The sequence below is a fragment of the Pleurodeles waltl genome, chromosome 1_2, assembly GCF_031143425.1.
Source record: "Pleurodeles waltl isolate 20211129_DDA chromosome 1_2, aPleWal1.hap1.20221129, whole genome shotgun sequence".
Lineage (NCBI taxonomy): Eukaryota > Metazoa > Chordata > Amphibia > Caudata > Salamandridae > Pleurodeles > Pleurodeles waltl.
In genome coordinates this window covers 1,340,767,132-1,340,780,818 of record NC_090437.1, presented here as the reverse complement: position 1 = coordinate 1,340,780,818, position 13,687 = coordinate 1,340,767,132, and the positions used below count along the sequence as shown (strand labels likewise).

Here is a 13,687-nt window from a genome sequence, read left to right as displayed (position 1 = left end):
TGTGAGTATCAGAGCATGGCGTGTCACATATGTGAGCATCATAGAATGAGCCTACCGTAATGTGAACATCAGAGAATGAACCTATCAGAACATGTGGATATCAGAGTATCAGAGCGTGTCATATCACATATATGAGTATCATAGCATGAACCTATCATAACGTAAACATCAGAGGATGAACCAGAGCATGTGAGTATCAGAGCATGACGTATCACATATGTGAGAATCATAGTATAAGCCTATCGTAATGTGAACATCAGAGGATGACAGTATCAGAGCACGATGTATCACATATATGAGTATTATAGTATGAGCCAATCATAATGTGAACATCAGAGGATGACCCTATCAGAGCATGATGTATCACATATATGAGTATCATAGTATGAGCCTGTCATAATGTGAACATCAGAAGATGAACCTTTCAGAGGATGATGTATCACATATATGAGTATCATAGTACAAGCCAATCATAATGTGGACATCAGAGGATGACCCTATCAGAGCATAACATATCACATATATGAGTATCACAGTATGAGCATACCATAACGTGAACATCAGAGGATGAACCTATCAGAGCATGTGAGTATCAGAGTATGAGCCTATCACATATGTGAGCATCATAGTATAAGCCTCTCATAATGTGAACATCAGAGGATGACCCTATCAGAGCATGTGAATATCACATATATGAGTATCATAGTGCGAGCCTATCATAATGTGAACATCAGAAGATGAACCTTTCAGAGGATGTCCCTATCAGAGCATGACGTATCACATATATGAGTATCATAGTACAAGCCAAACATAATGTGATCATCAGAGGATGCCCCTATCAGAGCATGATGTATCACATATATGAGTATCATAGTATGAGCCTATCATAATGTGAACATCAGAGGATGACCCTATCAGAGCATGTGAGTATCACATATATGAGTATCATAGTATGAGCCTATCATAATGTGAACATCAGAGGATGACCCTATCAGAGCATGATGTATCACATATATGAGTAGCATAGTACGACCCTTTCATAATGTGAACATGAGAGGATGAACCTATCAGAGCATGTGAGTATCAGAGCATGTGCCTATAAGAGTATGGGCCTATCAGAGTATGTGAGTGTCAGAGGATTCATCTATCAGAGTATGTGAGTATCAGAGCATGGGCATATCAGAGTATGATCCTCTCAGAGGCTGAGTATCAGAGCATGGGCCTATCAGAGGATGAGGTTATAAGAGGATGACGCTTTCAGAGTGTGGGCCTATGAGAGGATGAGCCTATCAGAACATGGGACTATTAGAGGATGAGCCTATCATAGTATGCGCCTATCAGAGGATAAGCCTATCAGAGTATGGGCCTATCAGGGGATGAGACTATCAGAGGATAAGCCTATCAGTGCATGGGCCTATCAGAGGATGAGACAATCAGAGGATAAGCCTATCAGAGGATGAGTCTATCAGAGGATGAGTCTATCAGAGGATGAGCCTATCATGGTATATGAGTATCAGAGGATGAACCTACGAGAGTATGTGAGTATCAGAGGATGGGCCTATCAGAGTATGATCCTCTCAGAGGTTGAGTATCAGAGGATGGGCCTATCAAAGGATAAGCCTATCAGAGTACGTGAGTATCAGAGTATGGGCCTATCAGAGGATGAGCCTATCAAAGGATGAGGCTATCAGAGGCTGAGTTTCAGAGCATGGGCCTATCAGAGGATGAGTATCATAGCATAGGCCTATCGGAGGGTGAGTCTATCAGAGTACGTGAGTATCAGAGTATGGGCCTGCCAGAGTATGTGAGTATCATGACATGGACCTATCCAGGGTGACATAGGGTGTCCACCTTCCAGTTACACCTGGCTGGGTGCAGGTTCTACAGCTGCACACACCTTCAGGGCCTCACTACGGTGGTCCATCATGGAGTCAGCCTTCCGCCTGCTACACGTCCCCTGTCACACCCAATGTATGAATGAATCTGTCTGTGTTTCCATAGAGCACATCTAGCGCACACGCTCTGTAGAAGAGGCCACCAGACTCCAGGAGGGCGGATCTCTCCCTTGGCGGCGTCTGACAAGCACGCACATGCACAGGCACACACGCAGGTGCACAGACACACACAACACACATGTGCACACGCACATCACCCCCCCCCCCCCCACAAACACACACACACACTTGCACACGCCACACACAGACACACACACACACACACACGTGCACATGCACATCACCCCCCCCCACACACACACACACGCGTGCACACGCCACACACAGAGACACACACACAGACAGGTGTTGGTCACATTTGTGTTAGAAACGGCCCCAGACATTTGTGCACCGCAGGAGACAGTCTCTAATCCTCATTTCTCATCCCTTTATCTCCTTGTCTGATCTGGCTGCCTGTATGCACGAAGTTATGTATGTATGCATGTGTGTATGTATGTATGCGTGTATGCACGTATGTATGTGCATGTACCTACGCAACGGGCTATACTACACCCTTAGCCGGGAGGCACCAGAGGGTCGCCAGTCGTCACGGGTGATCTTGGCTCTACTTGGCCCTTTAAAGATGGCCGCCGCCGGTGGGACACAGAAGCCCTTGATGTGATTCGGGGTGATTGGGAGACCCAGGGCAGTATCTGGGGTGTGGGCAGGGCCCGCTCACATTCAGCGCCCTATGAATGCTCCGACCAGATGTTTTGCGATCACATCTTCCACGTTTAATTTTTAGTGAGTTTCTGAACTCATGGACTGTGGAAGGGGAGTCCAGCCTGAGTCCAAAAGGGCCAGCTCCAGGCCAGATATTCAACATAAATAACGCTTGCGACCCCTGACGAGGCAGTAAAGCGCTTTTTCAGCGTGCTGTGCTACTCTGGAACCCAAGATTAACAGTGAGTAGGTTTGTACATCAGGTTGATGGGACTTGTGGCTGCTGGTGGGAGCCCTGCAGCGACATCTGTCGGTGTGGCACCACACCCCGCCTCAAGTAAAAGGAGTTATGTGTCCTAGAACTGCAAGGGACCGCTGCATCCCATGCCACTAAAACTGCTGTGGTGTGTGGGATTTACAGATTAGACCAATGGAATGAAATGCTATAGATTTATAAAGCGCACAGTTACCGTAGGGCTTCAAGGCACTACAGAGAGGAAGTCTCCAAAGGAAAAAGACAGAAAGAAAAACTCCTATAGAAGGAACAGTTACTAGCCATAAAGTAAAGAGTTCCAAGCCAGGCCTTCAACCGAAGTTCCGAAAACTATTGTGTTCCTGTGAATGACTATTGGCTCCTGCGGAGAATTCCACAATCCTGCTGCGGCCACGGAAAAAGTCCTGCCCCCCCCAACCTGGTCTTCCTAACTTTGGGAAGGACTAGAAGGTTGTAACTAGCAGACCACAGATGTCTAGAGGGGATATATTTCTGGACCATCTTTGTCAGTTCCCTGGGCCCATACTTTGCACCGCCCTATGGGCAATGCATAAAGCCTTAAAGATGACGCGTCTGCTCACCGGTAGCCAATGAGGTTGGAGATCCCGCCGAGGCGCATCGGTGTTTAGCAAGTATCAGCCTTGGCTGCATTCTGTACTATCTGTAGTTAGCAGTTACAGTTGTACTGACCCCCAGATAAAGTGCATTGCAATAGTCTAGTCTAGAGGAAATCAAGGCCAGACCACCTGCCTGCGTGATCCAGAGGGAAAAAGGGGGACACCTTCCCCAAAGTCCAATAATCCAAAACCAAGTGAATACTGTACGGCTGGCCTGAAGGTCAAACGATAACTTGGTCTCCACTGGTACTCCAAGATTTGTAACGGAGTCTGGGGGGTGGGCAGTACCCCTAGTATCTCTGGCCACCAGGAACTGTTCCAGATGGAGGGTTCATCCAGGGCACACCCAGCCTCTGCGTGCCCCAAGCTGCTGAGAAGTCTCAGGGAGACTCTGCCACACTCCAGCCTCCCCTTCTCCCCCTCCTTCTCGGGGAACACTCATAATTCCTGTCTCATCCCTATCACACACCTGGCCTCGGTAACACTTCCAGTCCACGTCACACTAGCAGTCCCTATCACCTGCCCTTCCTTATAAACCCAGATCCCTCACACACCCCCACCCTCACATAGTACCAACCCCTCACACTTCTCATCAGTGTCACTCTCCTACGGCCTCTCGCCCTGGGCATCTGTGCCACCCTCACCACCCTCACATAGTAACAATCCCCTCACACTTCTCAGCAGTGTCACTCTCCAAGGGCCTGTCGTCCTGGGCATCTGTGCCACCCTCGCCACCCTCACATAGTACCAACCCCTCACACTTCTCATCAGTGTCACTCTCCTACGGCCTCTCGCCCTGGGCATCTGTGCCACCCTCACCACCCTCACATAGTACCAATCCCCCTCACACTTCTCAGCAGTGTCACTCTCCTAGGGCCTCTCGCCCTGGGCATCTGTGCCACCCTCGCCACCCTCACATAGTACCAATCCCCTCACACTTCTCATCAGTGTCACTCTCCTACGGCCTCTCGCCCTGGGCATCTGTGCCACCTTCCCCACCCCTCTCATAGTACCAATCCCCCTCACACTTCTCAGCAGTGTCACTCTCCTAGGGCCTCTCGCCCTGGGCATCTGTGCCACCCTCGCCACCCTCGCCACCCTCACATAGTACCAATCCCCTCACACTTCTCATCAGTGTCACTCTCCAAGGGCCTCTCGTCCTGGGCATCTGTGCCACCCTCGCCACCCTCTCATAGTACCAATCCCCCTCACACACTTCTCATCATTGTCACTCTCCTACGGCCTGTCGCCCTAGGCATCTGTGCCACCCTCGCCACCCTCACATAGTACCAATCCCCCTCACACTTCTCATCAGTGTCACTCTCCTACTGCCTGTCGTCCTGGGCATCTGTGCCACCCTCGCCACCCTCACATAGTACTAATCCCCCTCACACTTCTCAGCAGTGTCACTCTCCTAGGGCCTATCGTCCTGGGCATCTGTGCCCCTCTCCATCCATGCCACACGTATACTGTCACTCTCCTAGGGCCCATCGTCCTGGGCATCTGTGCCACCCTCTCCATCCATGCCACGCTTCCAGTGACACACTCCTAGTGCCTGTCGCCCTGCTCATGTGTGCCCATCTCTCCATCCATGCCCACTTCCAGTGTCACACTCCTAGTGCCTAGTGTCCCCTTTTAGTTCTCCCTGTTTCTCTCAATATAATTCTGCATCAAACCTAAAACATTTTACCCACAATGCCCACAGAGGTTGGGTAGAGTAGAATCAATTATCAAAATATATCCCTGGGGTATGCCTATTATATATAAAACAGATCACTTTGAAAAACATGTATGTATATGCCATTTCTATGGCAGAAACGTAGCCACATACATCAAATTAATAAAAAATGTGAAATGTAAAAAGGCAAGAGAAATACACACAGCAGTGAGGATTTGCCGATCTCTACTTAAAACCAAGATGGCGGAACCTTTCTTCCCCTGTGCCGAGCTCCCATGCCCAATAGAGGTGTGGCCATGGAAAAAAGGAACCCCATCCCCTACTGGGATTACTCAAAACTGGTTCTGCAGGAAGCTCCTCTCCCACTGAGGATTGTTACCTGTGAGGGGGCACAAAAATACAAGTGAGCCTTTTATTTATATTAATCTAAATGCAGATAAATAGACACCATGAAAAATACAATATATAATGCTTCTATATTATACTACATCGATCAAAAATGAGAGAAGATCTATTAGTAATGGACATAATCAAGCATTTTCCACACAAAGGGGCACTATGGAGTAGGATTTCAGCCACTGGCCCTTACAGTGTGTAAGAGATGCCTCTTTTTGGCATAATCAGTCCCATTATTGTTTGAACTGATGCAGATGGTTTATTGACTCTACCCTGGGACACTGCACCCAGGCCCCAGTGCATGTGCTGTGTCCCCTTAGCATGTCAAAATTGACCGCACTCCTGACCGGCATATTTCACCTACCTATACGTCCCTAGTATATGGTACAAAAGTGTAAATTAAATGCCACTAGTGGGCTGCAGCACATATTGTGCCAGCACTAAAGTGACAATGCAAAACAAGTCTCCGGGACTGCTCCTGCAGCCTGGGTGTGCAGCTTTTGCCAAATGGGTCTGGCCAAATAAACTTCTTGCCAGGCCTAGACCTTTTTTTAATACATATAAGGAGGGCCACTGGAATTATGCGTCAGGAGAGGGCCAAGTTACGCGGCATAATGCAGCACATTTTGTAATAGTATCACTTCTTCATTTCATCATTTTTCAACTTTAAACACTCTCTGAGTATTGCTTGCACCTTATTAGAGCCCGTTTAGCATCAAAATATAGCAATAAGCAACAGAAAGGGGAATACTACAGCTTTGCAAAGGACTTTCCACTCAGTGGCAACACGTGAAGTCACATTGCTAGTAACCTGTGAACCGTTTGAGCTAGAAACAATTTTTAAAATAAATTCTGCAGATTGTTCGGCAGATGATGAATTATGTGGCAAATGTGGCAAATCTATATTCATGCAAAAATCACTGCGGCTGCAGAATTGCATAATTCCAGAGGCCCTGCTTATAAGTCAACCTCAAGCAGGGACACTTGTCATTTTAACAAATAGTAATAGCGTCTGGGCAAATGTTTCACCCCATTAGTGTCAGTTTTACAACTAAATACAGACATAAGCAAACCAAAGATGACCAGTTAACCTTTCCAAATTGCCTTCCGATGCTCACAAACACATCACAGAATTTTTAGTAACTTTTGACCCGTTTGAGCTAGAACAATTGTTCTGTTAAAACCTGCACATTATGGAGCAGACAATGGGTTATGTTATCAAATGTAGCAAATCCATAACTATGGGATAAAAAGCCGTGGCACAGACTCACATAATTCCAGTGGCCCTGTCGCTAAGGTAGGCTCTAAATGCACATAGGCTGTATAGCATTTAAAAAGTAGTGCATCTGTATTTTATATTTTATGTCTGGCAGTGAAAAACCTCCAAAGTTGTTCTTCATTGCGGCCAGGCTGGCTCTCCCACAAGGACATACCAGGCTACATTGCAACACCCTGTAATGCCTAACTTCAGTGTGGGAATATCTAGAAAAATAATTCAAGAACACATTTTAATAGTATTTTCAAATCCAATTTAATGGTCAAGTCAGATTTTATATACTTTTTTGAAAGTTACACTTTTAGAAATAGGCTCTGACTCAGTTTGTAAGGGTTTATAAGGCCGAAGCCAAGGTTTATTGATTCTGAATAAAGATGTTCAAAATAGAAGCTGGTTTTCTCCTTAGTCTTTTCCCTTTAGTCTTTTCGCCGGGGAGTCTCTGGTTTAGGGGCACAGTGGGTGGTGTAGGTCCTCAATATTTCCTTCTGTCCTTCTTATAGGTGGTGGTCTGCTGACGGCTTCTTCCTGGATGCCCGTGGACTCTCGGCAGAACAACAGGACAGGTCTTGGTAAGTGGAATGGTAAGTTACTATCTTTGTTATCTTATTAGTATAAGGGAGGGGTGTGAGGAAAGGAACGACAGGGGTTGGTGTTGTTACGGGGTTCGGGTCAGAAAAAGAGAGAGAACAAAACCTCGGCGATTACTGGGGCTGTGTCATGGTAGTGCAGGGTGTTTGACGTGCTCTGTGGCTCCCGAGCTCCCAGTTCCCCAACCCAAGCTGCCCTGTTCTCCTTCCACCCTCCCCAGTTCCTTTATCCTCCTTTCTCCTCCCTCCTACCCCTTTAGTGCGAGTGCCCCTGAACAAGCCCTGTACCTTGTTTAGCCATGACCCTCCTGGGTCGTGGCAGGATTCCTCGTCTTCTCGGGAGTTTTCTCCCACTCTGGCGTGAGTGCAGGGCTCCTGCTCCTTCCTCCTTGGTTCGTCCTGAGGCGGCTCCACACTCTGGAATTCTCCTGCTCGCTCGTCTTCTTCCCTTGTCTGCGGTCCCCTCTCTGGTCCGGCATCCTTCTTTATGGCGTCCTCCCCTTTTCCTGAGCTGGCAACCCGGAAGTCCGGTTGCGCGCCGCTGTACGGGCTCCACGCATCTCCATGACGAAGCGTAATGGAGAGTGAAGAGATACTTCGCCGGCGCCAGGGCTGTATCTCGGTAGGCGAGGTGCACGACACCCGCCTACAGTCATTTTCCTGCCTGAACAAATGTGCTATTCTGTCAGTGTTGCTTGTCACCCAGGAGGTGAATGAGAGAGGTGTTGACTTTCCCTGACAGGATGGCCAAATGACCTGTCTCCAGGAATTTAATTAACTTTAAAGAATACCTACCATGTCCCTGGCAGAAGTAGCTCACACCTGGACCTGACCCTCTATTGTCCCGATAGCCAGCCAGTGGGAGAGGAGCTGCCTGCAGAACCAGTTTTGAGTAAGCCCAGTGGTGGATGGGGTTCCTTATTTCCATGGCCACACCTCTATTGGGCATTGGAGCTCGGCACAGGGGAAGAAAGGTTCCGCCATCTTGGTTTTAAGTAGAGATGGACAATGTTCGATAGTTTACAGTAAAACAACAGAAAGTGCTGCAGAAATGGGTAATGGCCAGTCCTCTCTTCAGCACACAGCTGTAGCTGTGGAAGACCGAAAAAGGACTGTGCTGTTGAGATCTGTGAGGACAACCTCAAGGGCTGGACCTGCTCCCACTTCTACTCAGGGCTAGGATGTAGACACCAAGGGTCAGTTGGCTTACCTCCTGGAAATCTACAGGGACAGAAATTCTGCAAGAAGCCTAGTTACCTGAAAAGCCTAGCTGACCGATTTCAACTGGACCTGCTTTGGACCCTGCTGGAGGCTTCTGTCAAAGTGAGTCCTGACCCCCAAGTACTGTTCCTGGGGTCCTGGAACACCTGGCTGGTGCTAGAGTATATTCCTCCTGCCCAAACTGCAAAAGCTGCGACTTAGAAACTGTTTGCCTACTTTTTCTCAGAAGAACCAGCTGGACACAGGGACCGACGCCGAGCTGAAGCCGTTCACATTGAATAAGCGGTAAGATCCAAGTTACTGGCTTGTTCCACTGAAGGAGATTTGACTTCCAGAAATGATTTGAAGATAGAGGGCTTCACCGAGAACAACATCGAGCCAAAACCAGTCGATGGTTAATCCTTACTGGTCATGAACAATGGCCTTCACCTGCTCACAACTTTCTCTCCTTCGTCGATGACAATGCTGGGACCATGCACTTCAAAACCTTGCCATCATCAAACCAACACAGATCCAACTCGCAGTATGTCTCGCAAGTGACTCAACGATGGCCACCTTTTATTCAGAAAAACTTCTAAATTCAATGGTAACTCTTTGACCGGCACCTCCCTAGGCCTTGTATCCAACCCACGCTCCTTTGCGGTCAGCCTCAAACCTTATCCTTGTCCTGGTTGCATGGCCAGTTGCCTGTGGGAGGCACTTTATGGTTTTTAATGCTAAAATGTAATTAAAACTGTAAAAACTCAGATCTCCACTTACTCTTTTTGTCACTTTTTAGTATTCTGTGCATTAAAATATTCTCTCTTTTTATAAATAGTAGTGGGTGTTTTATGTTGTGCTGTTTTCTACTTTTAATTCTTTTCATATATCTCATTGTTTTACACATTTTCTTAAGTTACGTCCGTCTGCTTTGTGCCATAGCTACCAGTGATTGAGCTCAGGCTTAAAACTGAAAGCTTTGCTGGTCCTAACAAGAATAGTGAGATCATTACTTGTGGTGGACGACCACCCACCCCAACTCATAATCCAGTTTCTCGCACAGTGATCAGACAGTTGATGTTTCGGTCCTTCACTGTTTCAACAGGGCCATCATCAGGACTATTGGGCGTACCTCCTATTGTTCAGATGCCACAGCTTACAGACAACATACATATAACCTCTTCAAGGTACGCGGATGTGGAGACAAGGGCGCAGCGAAGCCCTTGTGTGCCAGCTGAAGCGGGGGTGCCTAAGGAAGATTAAATCATTGTATGGCGCTTCTTAACTTTCATCGCTGACTTGCAGGTTTTCGCAGGGCTGAAGAAAAGACCTATAGATCCGGAAGGATACATTACCGTGGTACGACTGAGGAGTGGGGAAGGGGTGGAAGAGCTCAAAGATGGTTAAAATGGAGACAGAATGGAAGAGAAATAATAAGTTAGAGGCAAATACAGTGAAATAGCTTGAAGGAAAGAAGAATGCAAATAAGAAATTAAAGAAGTAAAGTAAAGAGGAAGTAGAATGAAGTTAGGCAGAAGAGAAGAATGGAAAGAAGGACAGAAAGGGAAAAAGAATGAGAGAGAGATGAAAAGAATGAAACCTGGAAAAAGGGGTACAAAAAAACAAACAAAGAAATACAAATGTGAGGAGAGAAAGAAATGGAAAACAGAGTATATAATAGAATAATCGAACAAAGAAATTAGAGACGGGTTGAAGGCGGTGGAAGAAAATAAAATTAAGAATTAGCAAATGGAGGGAATTCAAGAAGAAGAGGGATGAGAGAAGGGGCAACAGATGGACAGGAGGATGGTTCGAAGAAAGGAAGGAACAATAATGTGAGAATGGGACAAAGGAAAGGAAATATGGAAAGCAGGAAGGGAAATGAATATAAAGAAGAACAGAAAGCTCAAATGACACCTGAAATAAGATTGGACAGAACAGAAGAAAGATGGAAAAAAGGAATGAGAGGAGAATGAAAAGGGAGGGAAAAAATACACAAAGTGTGAAAGAAAGATGGAGAGAAAAGGGAAAGAGTACATCAAAGAAAGTCACCAGTGGTGGTAAATGTGCAGTTTTGGGCCACATTCTTTCCAAATCCTGCTGTAAGATGCACAATGTGGAGGCTTTTCAGTCTGGTGAACAGTAATGGAAAGAGCTGGGATCGCTCCCTTTGCTGGGACACCTCCTCCATGTGGCTCAGCGTGGGGTGTTTCATGTTTCTGGCGACCCCCCTGTGTGGAGATAAGACCAGTAACCCTGTACTCACTTCTACATTCCTTCCTTCACAACACTTTTCCAGCTGGTGTTTTGGTAGAAGTTATTGGCAGAGAGGTATTTCTGTCCTTGATAATCTGACGTATAACAGTGTAACCAGTGTCCCTTCTAAGGTAAGTTTGTCTCACTTCAAATGCAGGACTTGGAGAGCTCAGTATAAGATCTGCTCTGGACTCAGGAGCTGTCACATGCTCACACAGCCACTCACACAACATGTTGGTGCATCACCTCTGGACCTTGGGCCAGGCCACTGCATCAAATCCTGAGTCTGACAGTCCAGTCCAAAGAATTGCAAACTGTGAGATTCCCTCAATATGGGGAAGTTAGTCTCAGGCGATGAGCACGCTGTCACATATCCACATAATGTGTAAGGGGCATCCCTTCTAGCCCCAAACATCTCCTAATCCTAAGTATGCATGCACACTGTAAGCCTACTAAACTCCCCAATATGACCCGACATGATAACAAATCCTGGAAGAAGAGCAAGAGTCCTGGATGAGGGAGGTGAAGTCAGTCTTAGGCCAGACCCAAACTTCCCGCCTCCAAAGAGATGGAACTTATTTGTGACACATTTCTCTTCTGGGTTCACTCTTGAAATAAGCTCTGCTTCGGGAACTGTGTCTGTGATGTACGGTAAATATGAATTTGCATGAATCGTGAAACAAAATACTTTCATGACCAAGGAAGTAGGTGTTCTTTACATCCTGAGTAATCTACATTCAAATATGTAAGGTTGTTGCCTCCCACCGCAGACAAAGTCATTCACCTGGTTCTCAAGTTAGGAATATGAACAGAGCCTGGGAAGAATTCTCCCCTCCATATTCCTGAGCATGGCAATCATCAGCTGAGAGGTGACTAGCCAACAATGACATCTACCTGGCATTGTTCTGCTGTGGGTAGCTCATTTTAGTGACTTCTGATCAGTTCTTCTCAAAACATATAGAGCAATCTGTGTGTTCCCTCAGCACAGCAGCCGGAGTTGCTGGTTTCACTGCAGGACAGTGGTATCTCTACAAAGCACTTGGTGATATTGTTCTCTTCTCGAGCACTAGGACACTTACCGGCTGCCTAGAGCCACCAAACCCTTCAACCAGAGTGCAGAGGTGTGTGTGAGACTCTGGCATAGGCTTTCTACTGGCTGGTGCCCTTCCGAGGCACATAATCTACTTAGACTCACTTTTAACCTTTCCCCACTTTGCATGTGTGCAGCACACACGCAAATCTAGAAAAGTTTGAAACAAAGAAACTTGTCTGCTAGTTTGCCTTCTTACAGGAGGTTGTGATTTGTGCAAAGCCCTGTCTATCAATGTTAGTGGATATAGTTTTGCCTGACACCCCACGGGTGGTTCCGTGGGAAAGTCCACGTAGCGCCCATGAGATGCCCCTTGATGAACAATAACGCAAAGGAGCACACACTGCTAGTCTGCATTAATTTTAGGCAACTTAACTGGAAGATAAAAAGCAATGCAACCCTCTGAGCTAGTATCGATCATGTTTGCTGACTTTGCACCAGTACACACTGATGGGAAAATTGGCCTTTAGTTTCTTGAAACCTACATAATTCAAATCTTTACCTAAACTCGAGAATAAATCACTTAATTTAAGTGACCCTGACAAGCTGTTATATTTTCAACAATTCCTTTTTTAAGTTTAAAGGAAAGATTTATTGAATAGTCACAATATTATAACAAAGCAGTTACATCATATAAAACATTGTGCTTAGTAAATACCATATATCAAGACACTGCTATAACCAAAGAAATTATGGGAAGAAAGAGAGGAAAAGAAACAGACATGTGGCCCTTACCTGGGAGAGTCGTAAGAACAACTACACACTTGAACTCCATTGTGTATAATGGTGAAAGTGAAAAGTGAAACACATGGTTGTATAACAACTCTTGGAAGCAACAGTATGTAAATATTAAAAGTGACATTATCAATAATACGAAATCAAGGGGGTTCGGATGCTTCTTCAAGTTGTAGTTTAGGGGATGTGTCTCTTACTGTCTTCAGCATTGTCACAACACAAATAGCACAACTCTGCCCACATGTGTAACAGTACTGTGCATGTTCACACTGCTGAGGGGCCTTTGAGTCATTGTATCATTGTGAGGAATACATCAGTGCTTTCTGTGTGCAGCACACTCTGGTGTGTGAGAGGATATAGACAGGGTCCCTCTCGGTGTGGAGCAGATTCTGATGTGTGAGAGGATGGAGACCAGGGTCCCTCTCGGTGTGCAGCAGACTCTGATGTGTGAGGGGATGGAGACAGGGGTCCCTCTCGGTGTGCAGCAGACTCTGATGTGTGAGGGGATGGAGACAGGGGTCCCTCTCGGTGTGCAGCAGACTCTGATGTATGAGGGGATGGAGATAGGGGTCCCTCTCGGTGTGGAGCAGACTCTGATGTGTGAGAGGATGGAGACCAGGGTCCCTCTCGGTGTGCAGCAGACTCTGATGTGTGAGGGGATGGAGACAGGGGTCCCTCTCGGTGTGGAGCAGACTCTGATGTGTGAGAGGATGGAGACATGGGTCCCTCTCGGTGTTCAGCAGACTATGATGTGTGAGGGGATGGAGACAGGGGTCCCTCTCGGTGTGGAGCAGACTCTGATGTGTGAGAGGATGGAGAGAGGGGTCCCTCTCGGTGTGGAGCAGACTCTGATGTGTGAGAGGATGGAGACAGGGGTCCCGCTTGGTGTGCAGCAGACTCTGATGTATGAGGGGATGGAGA

General features: G+C 46.8%; 1 protein-coding gene across 1 annotated transcript in view; it reads right to left on the bottom strand.

The window, feature by feature from the left end:
* The window catches only part of LOC138257206 (uncharacterized), a 46,345-nt gene extending 33,539 nt beyond the window's left edge, over positions 1–12,806 (bottom strand). The window contains exons 1-2 of the mRNA XM_069205892.1: positions 12,767–12,806; positions 7,774–8,045 (exon numbers count right to left, since the gene is read on the bottom strand). Of these exons, the coding sequence (XP_069061993.1) occupies positions 7,774–8,045; positions 12,767–12,806 (312 nt within the window). The remainder of the gene's footprint in view (positions 1–7,773; positions 8,046–12,766) is intronic.
* Positions 12,807–13,687: the final 881 nt, after the last annotated feature.